The sequence below is a fragment of the Thamnophis sirtalis genome, unplaced genomic scaffold, assembly GCF_051295495.1.
Source record: "Thamnophis sirtalis isolate CommonGarterSnake01/CBP01778 unplaced genomic scaffold, rThaSir2_p1.2 scaffold_10, whole genome shotgun sequence".
Lineage (NCBI taxonomy): Eukaryota > Metazoa > Chordata > Lepidosauria > Squamata > Natricidae > Thamnophis > Thamnophis sirtalis.
The window spans coordinates 65020179-65035817 of NW_028261390.1; the positions used below are offsets into that span (position 1 = coordinate 65020179).

The 15639-nt window shown below is 45.9% G+C and overlaps 1 protein-coding gene across 1 annotated transcript in view; it reads left to right on the top strand.

The window, feature by feature from the left end:
• The window catches only part of STIM2 (stromal interaction molecule 2), a 106664-nt gene extending 91474 nt beyond the window's left edge, over positions 1–15190 (top strand). Inside the window, exons 8-12 of the mRNA XM_087724797.1 lie at positions 427–594; positions 4896–4996; positions 5621–5859; positions 8091–8325; positions 13698–15190. Coding sequence (XP_087580923.1) covers positions 427–594; positions 4896–4996; positions 5621–5859; positions 8091–8325; positions 13698–14193 — 1239 coding nt within the window. The 3' untranslated portion in view covers positions 14194–15190. The remainder of the gene's footprint in view (positions 1–426; positions 595–4895; positions 4997–5620; positions 5860–8090; positions 8326–13697) is intronic.
• Positions 15191–15639: the final 449 nt, after the last annotated feature.

Genomic DNA, 15639 nt, shown 5'->3' on the forward strand with positions numbered 1-15639 from the left:
CGCTAGTACGCATGCGTGCACTGCGCGCGTGCACGAGGACGCCGCCGGCCCCGTTCCAATCGAACCAGTTGGAACGGGGCGAGAAACCCACCCCTGTAAATGAACAATAAAGTTAGGAACAAATGCAACTTAATCAGTGAGGCAAATTGAGGTCAGCCACAGAAATACATTTCGGAAAGTGGAATCTGGGTAATTTTATCTATAGAAATAGAAAACATGGAATGTTTACAGGCTACGTATGCAGCCAGCTAGAACAAGAATTAGATCCATGTTCTGTTTGGTTAACTGAAGACCTTGCTTTCAGATTCGTTAATTAATTAACCAATTCATTACCCCGTTTTCCTAGTCTTACTTATAAATGTTCAGATGTCTCGGGGGAAAACGGGCCAGCCCCTTTATCCAATCTAGCACCTTTTGTTCACTTAGGTCCGTATGGCCTTAAAAAAGGCCGAGAAGGAGTTTGAATTGCGAAGCAATTGGTCTGTTCCAGATGCGCTGCAGAAATGGCTTCAGCTCACGCATGAAGTGGAAGTCCAGTACTACAACATTAAGAGACAAAACGCAGAGATGCAGCTGGCCATCGCCAAGGAAGAGGTAAAGCTGCCCGCTTGAAAATTATTCATGACAAAATGGGAAAATGGAAGATGGTGGGTTTTGGTGGCCGTTTTATCATCATCTCAGGACGCAAGGCAGTGATGGCTAACCTTTTTGTCGTTGCCGTGCCAACACCCACAAAGCAATGCGTGTGCGGCATCCCCCCGCGCGCCGTATCCCGTGTGCATGTGCGTGCACCCCCCTATGCTCCCCCACTCCCACGCATATGTGGGCAACCTCCCCGAATACAGACTGCCCCCCCCACGCCCCCTGCATTTCCCTCGCGCCCTGCACATGCACACATTACCACCGCCCATGTCTTCTGCATGCACTCCGCACGTGCAGCAGAGATCTGAAAATCAGCTGGCCGGTGGGAGGCATGCATGCAGGGTGGAATTGAGCTGGGACGACAGCTCGTGTGCCCGCAGAGAGGGCTTTGTGTGCCGCCTATGGCATGTGTGCCGTAGGTTCGCCATCACTCACTGGTTCGGTGATGAAACTTTCTTGATAGGTCCTCAGTGTTCCATTTGCTCTTTAAAAAAGCCACGATTGGGACACGTCAATCTTCCGGCCTTAGGAGGATTTGCTTCTGGAACCTGCTGAGATGCTGCAGGGTAATGGCATGGCTTCAAACCATCCAGAGGGAGGATGGAACTTCCTGCTCCTGGATATTGAAATCAGCTTCATCTTGCAGATGTTTTTCATTACCCTAACTAGGTAACATCATCAGTGCAACCCCAAAGGTGCTTTTTCAGGAGGCAACTGGACTTTCTTGTTTTTTTTTCCTTTGGAAGACGTTTCGCTTCTCACCCATGAAGCGGCTTCAGCTCTGACTGGATGGTGGGGAATGGAAGGATTTATATTCTTTGCAGATAGCTGGTCATTTGCATGCTTTTAAAGAGTTCAGACTACAAGTTGCAGAACCAGAAAAACCACTCAGGTGATCCTGAGGACACAGATTAAACCTCCAAGTGCATCAATGACCCTCTAAAAGGATGCAAATGGCCAGCTGTCTGCAAGGAATATAAATCCTTCCATTGCCCACCATCCCGTCAGAGCCGAAGAAGCTTCTTGGATGAGAAGCGTGAAAAGGGGGGGGGAGGTGTAACCCCTTGAATTCTTGAGTGCCACATTCCCCTGTCCTCCATTCTTAGGGCTGTAGCTTCTGTTTTTAAGAGTTGCACCCTCCGTATCTTTCCCTGTGATTCTAACCAAGGGTCAGCAACCTTAAACACTGAAAGAGCCACAGAGGTCTTAACTGAAAGCCCCTCCTCCTGTTCAATTCTGGAGCTGACCGAAAGTCCGGTTCCCCCTCCTAGCGCAGCATCCTTTTTCCTCTACCTGTCCTAACCGAAAGCCGTATCAGTTGTGGAGCAGACCTGCGACAGGGAGCCGCAGCAGAGAGATGAAAGAGCCACATGCGGCTCCGGAGCCGCGGGTTGCCAACTCCTGTGCTAGACACAGCGAGACCAGATATTCATGAGTTGATTTTTTGTTTTAAAAAAAGTTGTTATTTTTGCCTAGGCTTTAAAAGATCGTGATAGCAACATCAAAGGCCACAAACTCAAGTTGTTTTTCTTATTCCAGGAGGTGGATTTTAAAAATAATAATAATGTGGTCTGTTGGGAAAGCTGTTGGCTACATGAAAAAAAAAAGTCATTAAAGTAATAAAATATGGTATAAACTGCAAACGTTCCTCATTCCAGGCTCCTGGGTGGGAAGGCTTGTGTATTTGTGAAGCAGCTTGCAAGAATTTCTCTGGTCGTGCAGGCCTAACCTCGCCTTCTTTTACTGGGGAGTTATGATAACGGTATCAATCCTCAAGGAAATTAACTCTGGCTGTCCTTTAGGAAGTCAGATCCTGAAACTGAAGCCCAAATACTTTGGCCACCTAGTGAGAGGATTCAAGGTGCTATTTATCACCTACAAAGCCCTTCATGGTACTGGACCTGGGTACTTGAGAGACAGCCTATTGCCAATTACCTCCACTAGACCGATACTATCGCATAGATTAGGCCTCCTCCGAATTCCATCATCCAGCCAGTGTAGACTGGCAACTATCCGGAGGAGAGCCTTCTCGGTGGCTGCTCCGACCCTCTGGAACGAACTCCCCGTGGAGATTCGGACCCTCACCACCCTCCAGTCCTTCCGCGCCGCCCTAAAGATCTGGCTGTCCCGGCTGGCCTGGGGTTAAGACTCTAACCCCACTCGAATTGTGTGACTGTTGCGTTTTTAATAATGATGTATTGTCTGCATGTTAGAAATTGTTTGTCCTTCCCCCCCCCCCTTTTTTTTTTGAACTGTGAGCCGCCCTGAGTCCCCCCAGGGAAAAGGGCGGCATACAAATAAAGGGAAATACGAAATACAAATACTATTCCCCCTCCCAATTCCACTAATGAAACAGCATGGTAAAATAAGAGAGAGGGTGGCAGGCCAAAGATCCTCAAAGGAATATGACTGCAGGCCTGACAGGTGGTCCCAAAGGTGTTTTTTCAGGAGGCAACTGGACTTTCTTGTTTTGTTTTTTTTCTTTTGAAGATGTTTCGCTTCTCATCCAAGAAGCTTCTTCGGCTGTGACGGGATGGTGGGCAATGGAAGGATTTATATTCCTTGCAGACAGCTGGCCATTTGCGACCTTTTAGAGGGTCGTTGATGCACTTGGAGGTTTGATCTGTGTCCTCAGGATCACCTGAGTGGCTTTTCTGGTTCCTATAGCCTGCAACTTGTAGTCTGAACTCTTTAAAAGCATGCAAATGACCAGCTATCTGCAAAGAATATAAATCCTTCCATTCCCCACCATCCGGTCAGAGCTGAAGCCGTTTCATGGGTGAGAAGCGAAACGTCTTCCAAAGAAAACATGAAAGTCCAGTTGCCTCCCGAAAAAGCCCCTTTGGGGTTGCACTGATGATGTTACCTAGTTAGGGTAATGAAAAACATCTGCAAGAAAGCAAGCAAGATCAGAGAACCTCAGTGTCATTGATGCAATGAAGATGAATTTGGAAGACAATAGAGGACAGGAGGGCCTGGAATGCTATGGTCTACAGGGCATGACTTAGTGATTGAATTGTTGTTGTTGCGAACTTGTGTCCGACCCATCACAACCCCATGGGCAACATTCCTCCAGGCCTTGCTGCCCTCTACCATCCCCCGGAGTCCATTTAAGCTCACGCCAACTGCTTCAGTGACTCCATCCAGCCACCTCATTCTCTGTCGTCCCCTTCTTCTTTTGCCCTCCATCTTTCCCAGCATGAGGCTCTTCTCCAGTGAGTCCTTCCTTCTAATTTGGTGGCCAAAGTTTCACCTTCAGGATCTGGCCTTCTAAAGAGCAGTCAGGGTTGATCTCCTCTAGAACTGGCCGGTTGGATCGCCTTGCAGTCCAAGGGACTTGCAGGAGACTTCTCCAGCACCAGAGTTCAAAGGCGTTGATTCTTTGACGCTCAAGGGATGGGCTAATCCTTGAAATGAATATGGCAGAGAGCTGAGTGATCAAATAAAGTTTCAGCCTTGCGTATTAGCCCATGCCCTATTTCTGTTGCTGGCCACTGAAAACCATCTATAGATCTAGTTGACCATGGGCTCAAAGCAGCATCCCATCGTCTTACCCTAATGTCCAAAGGGAGAAGACATTTGTTTTGAAGATGCAGCTAAGACAGAATGTCTCTTCAGATACAGGCCACAAGAAAGGAGAAACGTGTACGGGCTCTGGGAAGTCGGGGGGCGGGGGAAGGGAGGTGGGGTGTTGGGGGGGAGGGGGGATATATAGTATGTGTTAGATTTTAAAGTAACGTGACTGCACTTGTATACTGTTGCTCTTTAATTCCACTGTAAAAAATAGGATAAGCTGAATATATTAATAGATAGTAGAAATACACCGAAGGGAGGAGTAGAGGGACAGAAGAAAGAGGGGTAGAGAGGGTGGGAGAGAGGACGGGAGGGAGGGTGAGAAGGAAGGGAGGGAGTGTACCGGGAGAGGGGAGTGGTAGAGGGGGAGGGGAAGTAAGGGAGAGGGGAATGATGGAGGGAGGGAAGATGGAAAGGTGGAGGGGGGCGAAAGAAAGGGTGTATGGAGGGTCGAAGAGGTACATTGGGTCTTTATTTTGGAGGGTTTTGTTGACAAGAGGAATGGCTGTGTTTATTGTTTAATGTTATATGACCCCGGTTATGCACAGTATATATGTGACTGTACGAAAATGAAAATGGAAAATAAAAAAGACATTTACAAGCAAGAAAGGAGAAATTCGTCTCCCCCCCCTTTCGCACGGCTGAAACAAGCCTTAAATCCCTGCAATGTTTCATTTCAGGCAGAGAAAATTAAAAAGAAGAGAAATACTGTATTTGGGACGTTACACGTTGCCCACAGCTCTTCACTCGATGAAGTGGACCACAAGATTCTGGAAGCAAAGTAAGAACATGTAGTAGGCATAATGCTTTTTCTATTGGTTACGGAAACCTTGTGTTGTTGTTGTTGTTGTTGTTGTTTAAATGAGGCTCACAGCAGAGGTTGTGTTCAGTCAGTTCGGATTGGTTCGTCTGCGGGTGGGCCTGGCCACACACCCTGGCTCCAAAACGTCCTATGTAGCATCATTTTCAACGCCATGCGCACACGGGCACACCGCGTACACAAGCAAAACACAATCGCAGGCAGCGTGCAGGCGGCACGCAGGCGACGCGACCACACGTGCACGCTCACAGTTGCGAACTGGTGGTAAACTAAGTGAACCCCACTGCTGGGGTTCACACATTTTAAATTAAAAGCTCAACGTAACTTGAACGAAGTCCTTCAAGGTGGGGATGCTTGAGGAAGGGCTAGGATTGTCTGTGGGACGACCCCAGCTTCCTGCTGATCAGTCCTTGTCTCACTTCAGTTATCAAACTTATGAATGTAAATCACGGGGATGTTGCAACGGTCATAAGTGTCTCTTTTCCCCCCCAAATGGCCACTAAATGAACTGTTGTATGTCGAGGGCAATCTGCATCGCTGTGGGTGTGTGACATAGCTTGATTTAATCCCTTGCCTTCTTCCTAGGAAAGCACTTTCTGAATTAACTACCTGCCTGAGGGAGCGACTCTACCGATGGCAGCAGATTGAGAAGATCTGCGGCTTCCAGATAGCCTATAACTCAGGGCTGCCAAGCCTGACCTCCTCCCTCTATTCAGATCACAGTTGGGTGGTCATGCCGCGAGTGTCCATCCCACCCTACCCAATCGCGGGGGGAGTCGACGACCTCGATGAAGATACCCCTCCCATCGTTTCCCAGTTTCATGGTATGCGGTGGGATATCTCAGATGACCTCAGACGAGACACGCATAATTGGGGCTGGCTAAATGTCTATGATTCTCAGTCATCCAGGTCATGGTTGTCCCAAAGGTGTTTTTTGGTTCAAGAGGCGACAAAATGAAGACATTTCCCTTCTCATCCAAGAAGCTTCTTCAGCTCTGACCGGATGGTGGGGAATGGGAGGATTTATATTCCTTGCAGACTGCTGGTCATTTGCACTCTTTTAGGGAGTTCAGAGGAAGGGAGAAGTGGGGGGAAAGAAAAGGGGGTGGGGTGGGAATGGCATTGATTTCCAACTCCCTTCGGTGCAGTGGAATAAGGCATTAGCCTCAAACCTCAACTTTTGACTTTTACATAATAGTATAAAGTAGCCATTTCTACAACAACAAATCTTTCTAATGGGTAAAACCCAGAGTCAGAGTTTCATTCCCCCCCCCACCTCAAGCACAAAGTTCATAAGTGGTTTCCAAGTGGAAATAAAAGTATTTGTATTCTCTAAAGCACAAAGTTCAGAAGTGGTTTCCAAGTGGAAATAAAAGTATTTGTATTCTTTAAAGTTGGTGGAGACAGCAGCCGTGCATGGGTTAACTCTTGTGAGTATCCGATAGGACGGAGTCTACCAAAAGTGACATCATAGCCTCGGAGGTGTGGCTTCCCGCTTTTTTAGACTCAGTTGATTTAATAAGGCATTAACCTCAAAACCTCAACTTTTGACTTTTACATAATAGTATAAAGTAGCCACTTCTACCACAACAAATCTTTCTAATGGGTAAAAACCCAGAGTCAGAGTTTCATTTTCCCCCCCACCTCAAGCACAAAGTCCAGAAGCGGTTTCCAAGTGGAAATAAAAGTATTTGTATTCTTTAAAGTTGGTGGAGACAGCAGCCGTGCATGAATTAACTCTTGTGAGTATCCAATAGGACGGAGTCTACCAAAAGTGACATCATAGCCTCGTAGGTGTGGCTTCCCGCTTTTTTAGACTCAGTTGATTTAATAAGGCATTAACCTCAAAACCTCAACTTTTGACTTTTACATAATAGTATAAAGTAGCCACTTCTACCACAACAAATATTTCTAATGGGTAAAAACCCAGAGTCAGAGTTTCATTTTTCCCCCCACCTCAAGCACAAAGTCCAGAAGCGGTTTCCAAGTGGAAATAAAAGTATTTGCATTTTCTTCTTCTTCGATCAAGGCAGTCAATTTAGCCATCTCTGCTAACTCCATCCATTTTTGCAGCCATTTGTTCATTGTGGGAATCGAGGTGACCTTCCATTTCTGTACATATACCCTCAACATATACAACAACAACGTTCAAAATGCCCCTCCCCACCTCCAAGATTATAATACCTTTAATGCAGAAAATTCTTAAAGCGAACATAAACAGAAAACCCGAGACTCTTCTTTTGGGTTTAATGGAAAGGGACTGTGTTGGTTTTGGTTAAATGTTTGAGTCAGGCGGCCTTGAGTTTCTTGGGAATAGGGCGGCATACAAACTGAATAAATCTAAATCTTCTCTTACTAGGCCAGTGGTCGGCAACCTTAAAGACTCAAAAGAGCCACAAAGGTCCTAACCGGCAGCCCCCTTTCAATTCTAGAGCTGACCAGAAGTCTGGTTCCCCCACCATAGAGTCTCCTCCTAGCACAGCATCCTTGTTCCTCTGTCTGTCCTAACCGAAAGCCCTATCAATTGTGGATTCGACCGGTGACAGGGAGCTGCAGCAGAGGGATGAAATAGCCACATGCGGCTCCAGAGCCACAAGTTGCTGACTCCTGTACTAAGCGGTTACCATGTCTGTCTCATCTGCTGCTGTATTTTAAAGAAGAGCATTAGGAAGGGGGAGAAAAGGCGTGGTGCATTGGCCTAAAGGGGGAGCTCTCACCTCGCAATCAGGAGGCTGTGAGTTCAATCCTAGGTAGAGACAGATATTTCTCTCTCTGGGCACAATGATATATATCTGCTGAACAAAACTCCGCGTGGGCGACAGGAAGGTCATCCGGCCATTAAAACACTCTGCTAGCTCCACTCACTTGCCTAGGCTCCACCCCACAAGGGATTATGGGGTCCTTAAAAGAAAATGATTAGGAAGGAAAAACAAACAAAACCTTTATAAAGAAAGGGTTTTCCAGGGGATTTTTCTGTCTTTGCAGAGTAATGTTTTGGTAGGGAAGCTGGACTCATGAACGGGCTTCTGAACCTATTTCTTTCTGTTATTCTCAGGGTCTGCTGTGAAAACCAGCACCTTAGCGCGGAGTAGCAGCGTGTATCGCTCCAGGCGAAATGTGGTGCCGTCATCGCCTCAGTTGCAACATACAGCACAAACGCCCCACGCTGCGCACACGCAGGCGACTCTGCACTCTGCGGACCCTGACCTCCTCTCCGTGTCCAGTTGCCCTGCTGCTTACCGTACCGAAGAAGAGGAGGAAGCAATTTACTTCACCGCTGACAAGCAGTGGTACGAACCTTGGCACCTTCACGCGCAGACCAGATTAGGACAGATGATGGAGGATGAATTCTGGGCATTCTCCACTCTGAACACTAGCACAAAAAAAGAAATATACCATGTTTTTCGGCGTATAAGGCGCACTCCCTCCCCTAAAAGAGGGTGAAAATTTGGGTCTTATATACTGAATGTTGCCCCGCCCATCCGCTGACCCTCACCCTTTGGCCTCTGCCTCCCAGCAATTTGTTTCCTTGCAGCAAACAGCTTGTTTCAGCTTCAGCACAGCCTGATTAGCACAAGCAGCTGATTGTTGGTTGGATCGGCCTCCTGACCATCAGCTGTTTCAGGGTGCAGGGATTGCCATTTCCATTTTCTGCCTCCGTGCACCCCATTTTCCTCTGCCGCATTCAATTTTTGGCCTCTGCGTGCCCTGTTTTTGGCCTCTGTGCACCCCATTTTCTGCCCATTCTTATCCCTGCCACCCAGAACGGGCGAAAAATGGAGCACACTATGGCACTCCCTGCAGACAATCAGCTGCTTGTGCTAATCAGGATGTTCTGAAACTGAAACAGGCTGTTTGCCGTTTGCTGCAAGGAGGCAAATTTCTGGGAGGCAGATTTTTTCCTCCTTATTTTCCTCCCCAAAAGCTAGGTGTGTCTTACACTTCGGAGTGTCTTTTGCTCTGAAAAATATGGTATATATTTCCCCTTAGAACTGAAAGACTGTGACGAGCAGAGAAATTGTGGTCACCTTAGATCAGGGGTCTCCAAACTCAGCAGCTTTAACACTTGTGGACTTCAATTCCCAGAATTCCGCGGGTCTTAAAGTTGCCAAGTTTAGAGACTCATCCCTTAGATTAGGAGGGGAGGTTGTATTATTATTATTGTGTGGTTTAATCTTTGGTGAGATTCACAGCTTTTGGGGCTGGTTGGTAGCTCAACAGCTCGAGTCCTAACCAAGGACCTAGGAACTGTTAAGGTAACGTCGGAGGATATAAGCTGTTCCAAGTAGGGTGGTTTTTTGTAGAATCAGAATGTTCAAGTCTGATAAATTTAAAATTCCCAAATAGTGAGGTAGCCCTTTGGTTATTGCTCCAAGGGCTCCAATTACAATCGGGACAACACACGATTTCTTTTTCCACAGTCACTCAACTTCAATTTGCAAGTCCCAGTACTTTGTGATTTTTTCTTAATGTTTATCTTCAATTCGTGCATCTCCAGGTATTGCAATGTCAATGAACCATACTTTTCTCTTTTCAACTATTGTTATGTCAGGTGTGTTGTGGGCCAAGTGCCTGTCAGTCTGGATTCTGAAGTCCCACAAGTTCTTGACTTTCTCATTCTCTAAAACCTTCTCAACCTGATGGTCCCAGTGGTTTTTGCTGTACTCAAATCCAAACTTTTGGCACAATTTCCAGTGAATGATCTTAGCAACAGGGTCATGGTGTTGTAGGTAGTCAGTTTGTGAAATCTTGCTGCACCCACTGATCAAGTGGTCGACTGTCTCGTCTTTCTCATTACAGAGGCGACCTTTGCTGTTGGTGGTAACATGTTGAATTTTTGCCTTCATGCAGTTTGTGGTTAAGGCTTGTTCTTGAGCTGCCAAAATAAAGCCTTCTGTTTCTTTATTGTTGTTGTTGTTGTTGCTGCTGCTGCTGCTGCTACTACTGTCAATCTTCAATTTGATTCACAACCTGGGACTGGTTAAAAACTTTAAAGTTCAGGTTCTAACCTAAGAGCTGTTAAGGTAGAGTCCGAGTATCTAGGCAGTTCTGAATAAGGTGTTGTTTTTGCAAAGAATATTCAGGTTTAATAAGTTAAAAATGTCTATATATCAAGGCAATCCTTTTAGGTATTGCTCCAATAGTATAGTTTATCCTATTATTATTGGTTCTTTCTATCTACCTATCTACCTATCTACCTATCTACCTATCTACCTATCTACCTATCTACCTATCTACCTATCTACCTATCTACCTATCTACCTATCTACCTATCTACCTATCTACCTATCTACCTATCTACCTATCTACCTATCTACCTATCTACCTATCTACCTATCTACCTATCTACCTATCTACCTATCTACCTATCTACCTATCTACCTATCTACCTATCTACCTATCTACCTATCTACCTATCTACCTATCTACCTATCTACCTATCTACCTATCTACCTATCTACCTATCTACCTATCTACCTATCTACCTATCTACCTATCTACCTATCTACCTATCTACCTATCTACCTATCTACCTATCTACCTATCTACCTATCTACCTATCTACCTATCTACCTATCTACCTATCTACCTATCTACCTATCTACCTATCTACCTATCTACCTATCTACCTATCTACCTATCTACCTACCTACCTACCTACCTACCTACCTACCTACCTACCTACCTACCTACCTACCTATCTATCTATCTATCTATCTATCTATCTATCTATCTATCTATCTATTTCTATCTATCATCTATCTATCTATCCATCCATCCATCCATCCATCTATCACCTACCTACCTACCTACCTACCTACCTATCTACCTTCTGTATCTGCCTGCCTGCCTATGCATCCATCCATCCATCCATCCATCCATCTATCCATCTATCCATCCATCCATCTATCACCTACCTACCTACCTACCTACCTACCTACCTACCTACCTACCTACCTATAACATCTATCTATCTATCTATCTATCTATCTATCTATCTATCTATCTCTCTCTCTCTCTCTCTCTCTCTCTCTCTCCCTCCCTCCCTCCCTCCCTGCCTCCCTCCCTCCCTCCCTCCCTTCCTTCCTTCCTCCCTTCCTTCTGTATCTGCCTGCCTGCCTGCCTGCCTGCCTATGCATCCATCCATCCATCCATCCATCCATCCATCCATCCATCCATCCATTCATCCATCCATCCATCCATCTTCCCTATCCCACTATCCATCTGTCTGTCTACCTTCACTGTCTGTCTGTCTCTCCCTACCTCTGTCTGCCCCTCCCTCTCCCCCTCTCCATCATCATCTACCTACCTACCTACCTATTTATGTGCTGCCTATCTCATTTTGAAGCTACTCTTTGAGTAGAGTTGGAGGCCTCTTAAGTTAATGTGGACACATCCATGAAGCTTTTTTTTTTTTTTTTGGAATAATAGAGAAATAACTCATTATTGCATTCTCTAGAAGCTCCCCCCCCCCCCCGCCAGTCTGGTTCCTGGGACTCCAGCATAGACTTCCATTCAAATACTAACCAGGGTTTGCTTAGCTTTCTAGATTAGATATGACTGGCTAACACTGCCACCTAGAGGAGCCTTCAAAATATAGCTCTCAATTGTCTATAGGGTTTTTGCCCTATCAAACCGAGGATTACTGACCACAAATAGCCGGACTTTTACAGATACGCTGGTTGGTTGGTCTACCACAAATCACGAAGAAATTGCCAGTGTTTAGGCTGTTGTGATGGAAGTGAAACCGTCACTGATTTTGAAGCCGATGCAATGGAGCTTCTGCATAATTCAACTCATTTTGAGTTTCCATCTTAATATTTTCAGTAGGCTAAAAGTTATCTCGTGACCTCCCCTATTGTTAGAAACGGCACTGCTGTAATCGTAGGCTCTCAGCTGTGGCAGCTGGGAACGTAGGGATTTTGCTGAAATGTGCCACTGTTCCGGTTCCACCACAAAACCACGGAGGACAAAATCGCGGTTGACGAAAGCGCGCATTTGACATCATCACAGCGCGACGAAAACATCGCGCTGTGATTGAAAAATGTAAAAATAAAGCGAAAACCTTACCCTAACCCCCCCAAACCTAACCCTAAACCTAACTCTTAACCTAACCCTAAATCTAACCCTAAACCTAACCGTTAACGTAACGCTAAACCTAACGCTAACTCTTAACCTAATGCTAAACGTAACCCTAACGCTCTAAACCTAACCCTAACCCTTAACCTAACCCTAACCCTAACCCTAACCCTTACCTTTATGTGAATCGGCTTGCTTTAATTTTATTTTTATTTCAATTTTTAATTTTTTTCGTCGCGCTGTGATGACGTCAAATGCACGCTTTCGTCGATCGCGCTTTTGTGGACCGCGGTTTTGACGGGTCACGACTTCTCCCTGCAAGTTAACCTTCCCTCTGGTTTTGAAGCCTTAAAATGAGATATGGGAAAGGGACGGAAGGTTTTTCGCACATATTGTTTCCTTCCATAATGAGCATAATCTATGAATCTTTCTTGACAGATACAGCTAGTCCTTAACTTACGACCAGATTCAAGCCAAAAATGTATGTTGCTAAGAAAATTTTGTTAAGTGAATTTTGCCCCGGTCTGTGGCCTTCCTTGTCGTAGTTGTTCAGTGAATCACTGCCGTTGTTAAGTTAGTAATACGATTGCTAAGTAAATCTGGTTTCCCCTTTGATTTTGTTTGTCGGGGGGGGGGGTCCCAAAATGGGAGCACACGAGACCCTGTGGCCCTCACAATTATGAGTCAGTTACCAAGCAGCTGAACGTTGATCACGTGACCATGGGGATGCTGCAGTGGTCATAAGTGTGAAAACCTGTCGTAAGTCATTGCATCTTTGAACGGTCCCTGTTGTAAGTCGAGGACTGCCTGTAGGTACCGTATTTTTCAGAGTATAAGACACACTTCCTCCCCCAAAAGAGGGTGGAAATTTGAGTGCATCTTATACACCGAATGTGGCCCTGCCCACCCGCCGGCCCCCACCCTTTGGCCTTCACCTCCCAGCAATTTGCCTCCTTGCACCAAACAGCAAACAGCTTGTTTCAGTTTCAGCTTCAGCACAGCCTGATTAGCACAAGCAGCTGGTTGTCGTTTGGATCAGCCTCCCGACCATCAGCTGTTTCAGGCTGCAGTGATTGCCATTTGCTGCCTTTGCACGCTCCATTTTTGTCCTTCGCATCACATTTTTGGCCTCTCTACACCCCGTTTTCAGCCTCCATGTGCGCCATTTCCCACCCATTCTGATCCCCACCGCCCAGAACGTGCAGAAAATGGGGAACACAGAAGCCGAAACCGGGCGTGCAGAGGCCGAAAATGGGGCATGCGGAGGCGGCAATAGGCTATGGCAATCCCTGCAGCCTGAAACAGCTGATGGTCGGGAGGCTGATCCAAACGACAATCAGCTGCTTGTGCTAATCATGCTGTGCTGAAGCTGAAACAGGATGTTTGCTGTTTGCTGCAAGGAGGCAAATTGCTGGGAGGCAAAGGCAGATTTTTTTTGGTGTTTCTTATTTTTCTCCCAAAAAGCTAGGTGCGTCCTATACTGCAAAAAATATGTTAAACCTTATTACGTTGCCCATTCAATGGACTTGAGTGACTGTACAGATTAACCTGATCCCTTGACGTGTCTCCTCTGTCTTTCTAGGGAAGTCCAGGATACCGTTTCCGAGTGCGACTCCTTCAATTCTTCCGTGGGAAGGAAGCAGTCTCCCCCTTCGAGCCTCAAAATATATCAACCCCTGTCCCCTCAAAAGACATCCCAGGAGGATGTGTCCTTAGAACAATCCTCTACCGGAGACTCTTCCTCCCTCACCGCCGATATCTCCAGGGATTCTCCGGACTGCGTGGGGCTGACGGAAACGAAAAGTATGATTTTCAGTCCCGCGAGCAAAGTGTACAACGGCATCCTGGAGAAGTCCTGCAGCATGAACCAGCTGTCCAGCAGCGGCGGCAGCAGCAGCGTTCCGCTCCCCAAACCTCGTCACACCTCATGTTCCTCCACCAGCAGCGAAAGCCGAGCCGGGCACGAACCTTCTCCCGCCTCCCGGATGAGTAGCGTTTCACAAGACCTTTATCACAACGGAGAGCGGAACAAAAAACCGTCCAAAATCAAGAGCCTTTTCAAGAAGAAATCCAAGTAAGGCTGCTTGGAAGAGAGAGGGGAAGACTCTCTCCCCTTTTCAAACACACGGCATTCTTTTTGACTCTGCGGTCATTATCCTTATTGTTATTATTTAAATTAAGAATGTAGTTGTCAAGACTTTTCTAAGCCACAGCGAGAAATTCTCTTAGGTCAAACTCTTCTTTTTCTTCTGTGTTAAAAGTTCAGCGTTCATCGAGCTGTCAATGAGAAATTTTTTTCAATTTCAAGACAGTTTTACTACTTAACGGTCATTCGTCTATTTATTTCTGCTTTTTTTTTTTTTTTAGTTTATATATAAAAACGTTTCTAAAATTTTAAAAAAATGAAATAAAAGATCAGCAACACTTTAACACGAGCTTTAACGGACTTCATAAGCCTGCATGGGCTTGCCATTTTTTCTTCTTCTCCCCCTTGTTTACCTGAGCATCTTCTTAATCTTTCCATAGAAACTATGGCATTGTGTACTGGACATAACATAACTTTTTGAATGAAGTACAACTTACTTAAAATTGCACTACTGTTCTCCCGACTGGAAAGTATCTTTGCAAAGTGAAAATAAAGGAAGAGACGAGTTGGTTCACTGTTGCGGGTTTTTTTTTTTTTTTTTGTAGGTCGTTTCTACGTAGAAGTTAGCGTTTCTAACCGTTAACTTCTGGGACTGGAACCTCGTTTTAAATGCATTTATTAACCTAAGAGAGTGGGTCCTGTTGTTAAAGATCGCGCTAATCCAGAGCCTTCGCTATGATTTTATGGCGTTGCACAGGCCGTCTGGGTAGAAATGTGTGTCAAAGAGAAGCGGTTTCGGATTTCACACCCAAGCGGGAAAACGTCGCTCCTTTTACCGCGACGGGGCTTTCTTAAGATATTCACAGACGTAAACCTGGGTTTGGGAGAAATGTGGGCACTTGTTTACAAACTTTGACAGAGAAAGGACGATTGATTTGTGAATATTTGTACTGTGGCAAAGAGAATAAATTGATAATCCTATTGTGCAATGACTCGTGCGGATCATGGACATTCCCTTTTCCAAGTTTAAGTTTTTGGGGGGGGTCGTTATATGTAATGTTACCTAAGTATATCACTGGTAAAGGTGCCCCTCGCGCATATGTGCTAGTCGTTCCCGACTCTAGGGGGCGGTGCTCATCTCCATTTCAAAGCTGAAGAGCCAGCGCTGTCTGAAGACGTCTCCGTGGTCATGTGGCTGGCATGACTAAATACCGAAGGCACAGGGAACGCTGTTACCTTCCCACCAAAGGTGGTCCCTACTTTTTCTACTTGCATTTTTACATGCTTTCGAACTGCTAGGTTGGCAGAAGCTGGGGACAAGTAACGGGAGCTCACTCCGTTACGCCGCGCTAGGGATTCGAACCGCCGAACTGCCGACCTTTCTGATCGACAAGCTTCAGCGTCTTAGCCACTGAGCCACTGCAGTCCTTTTTATATC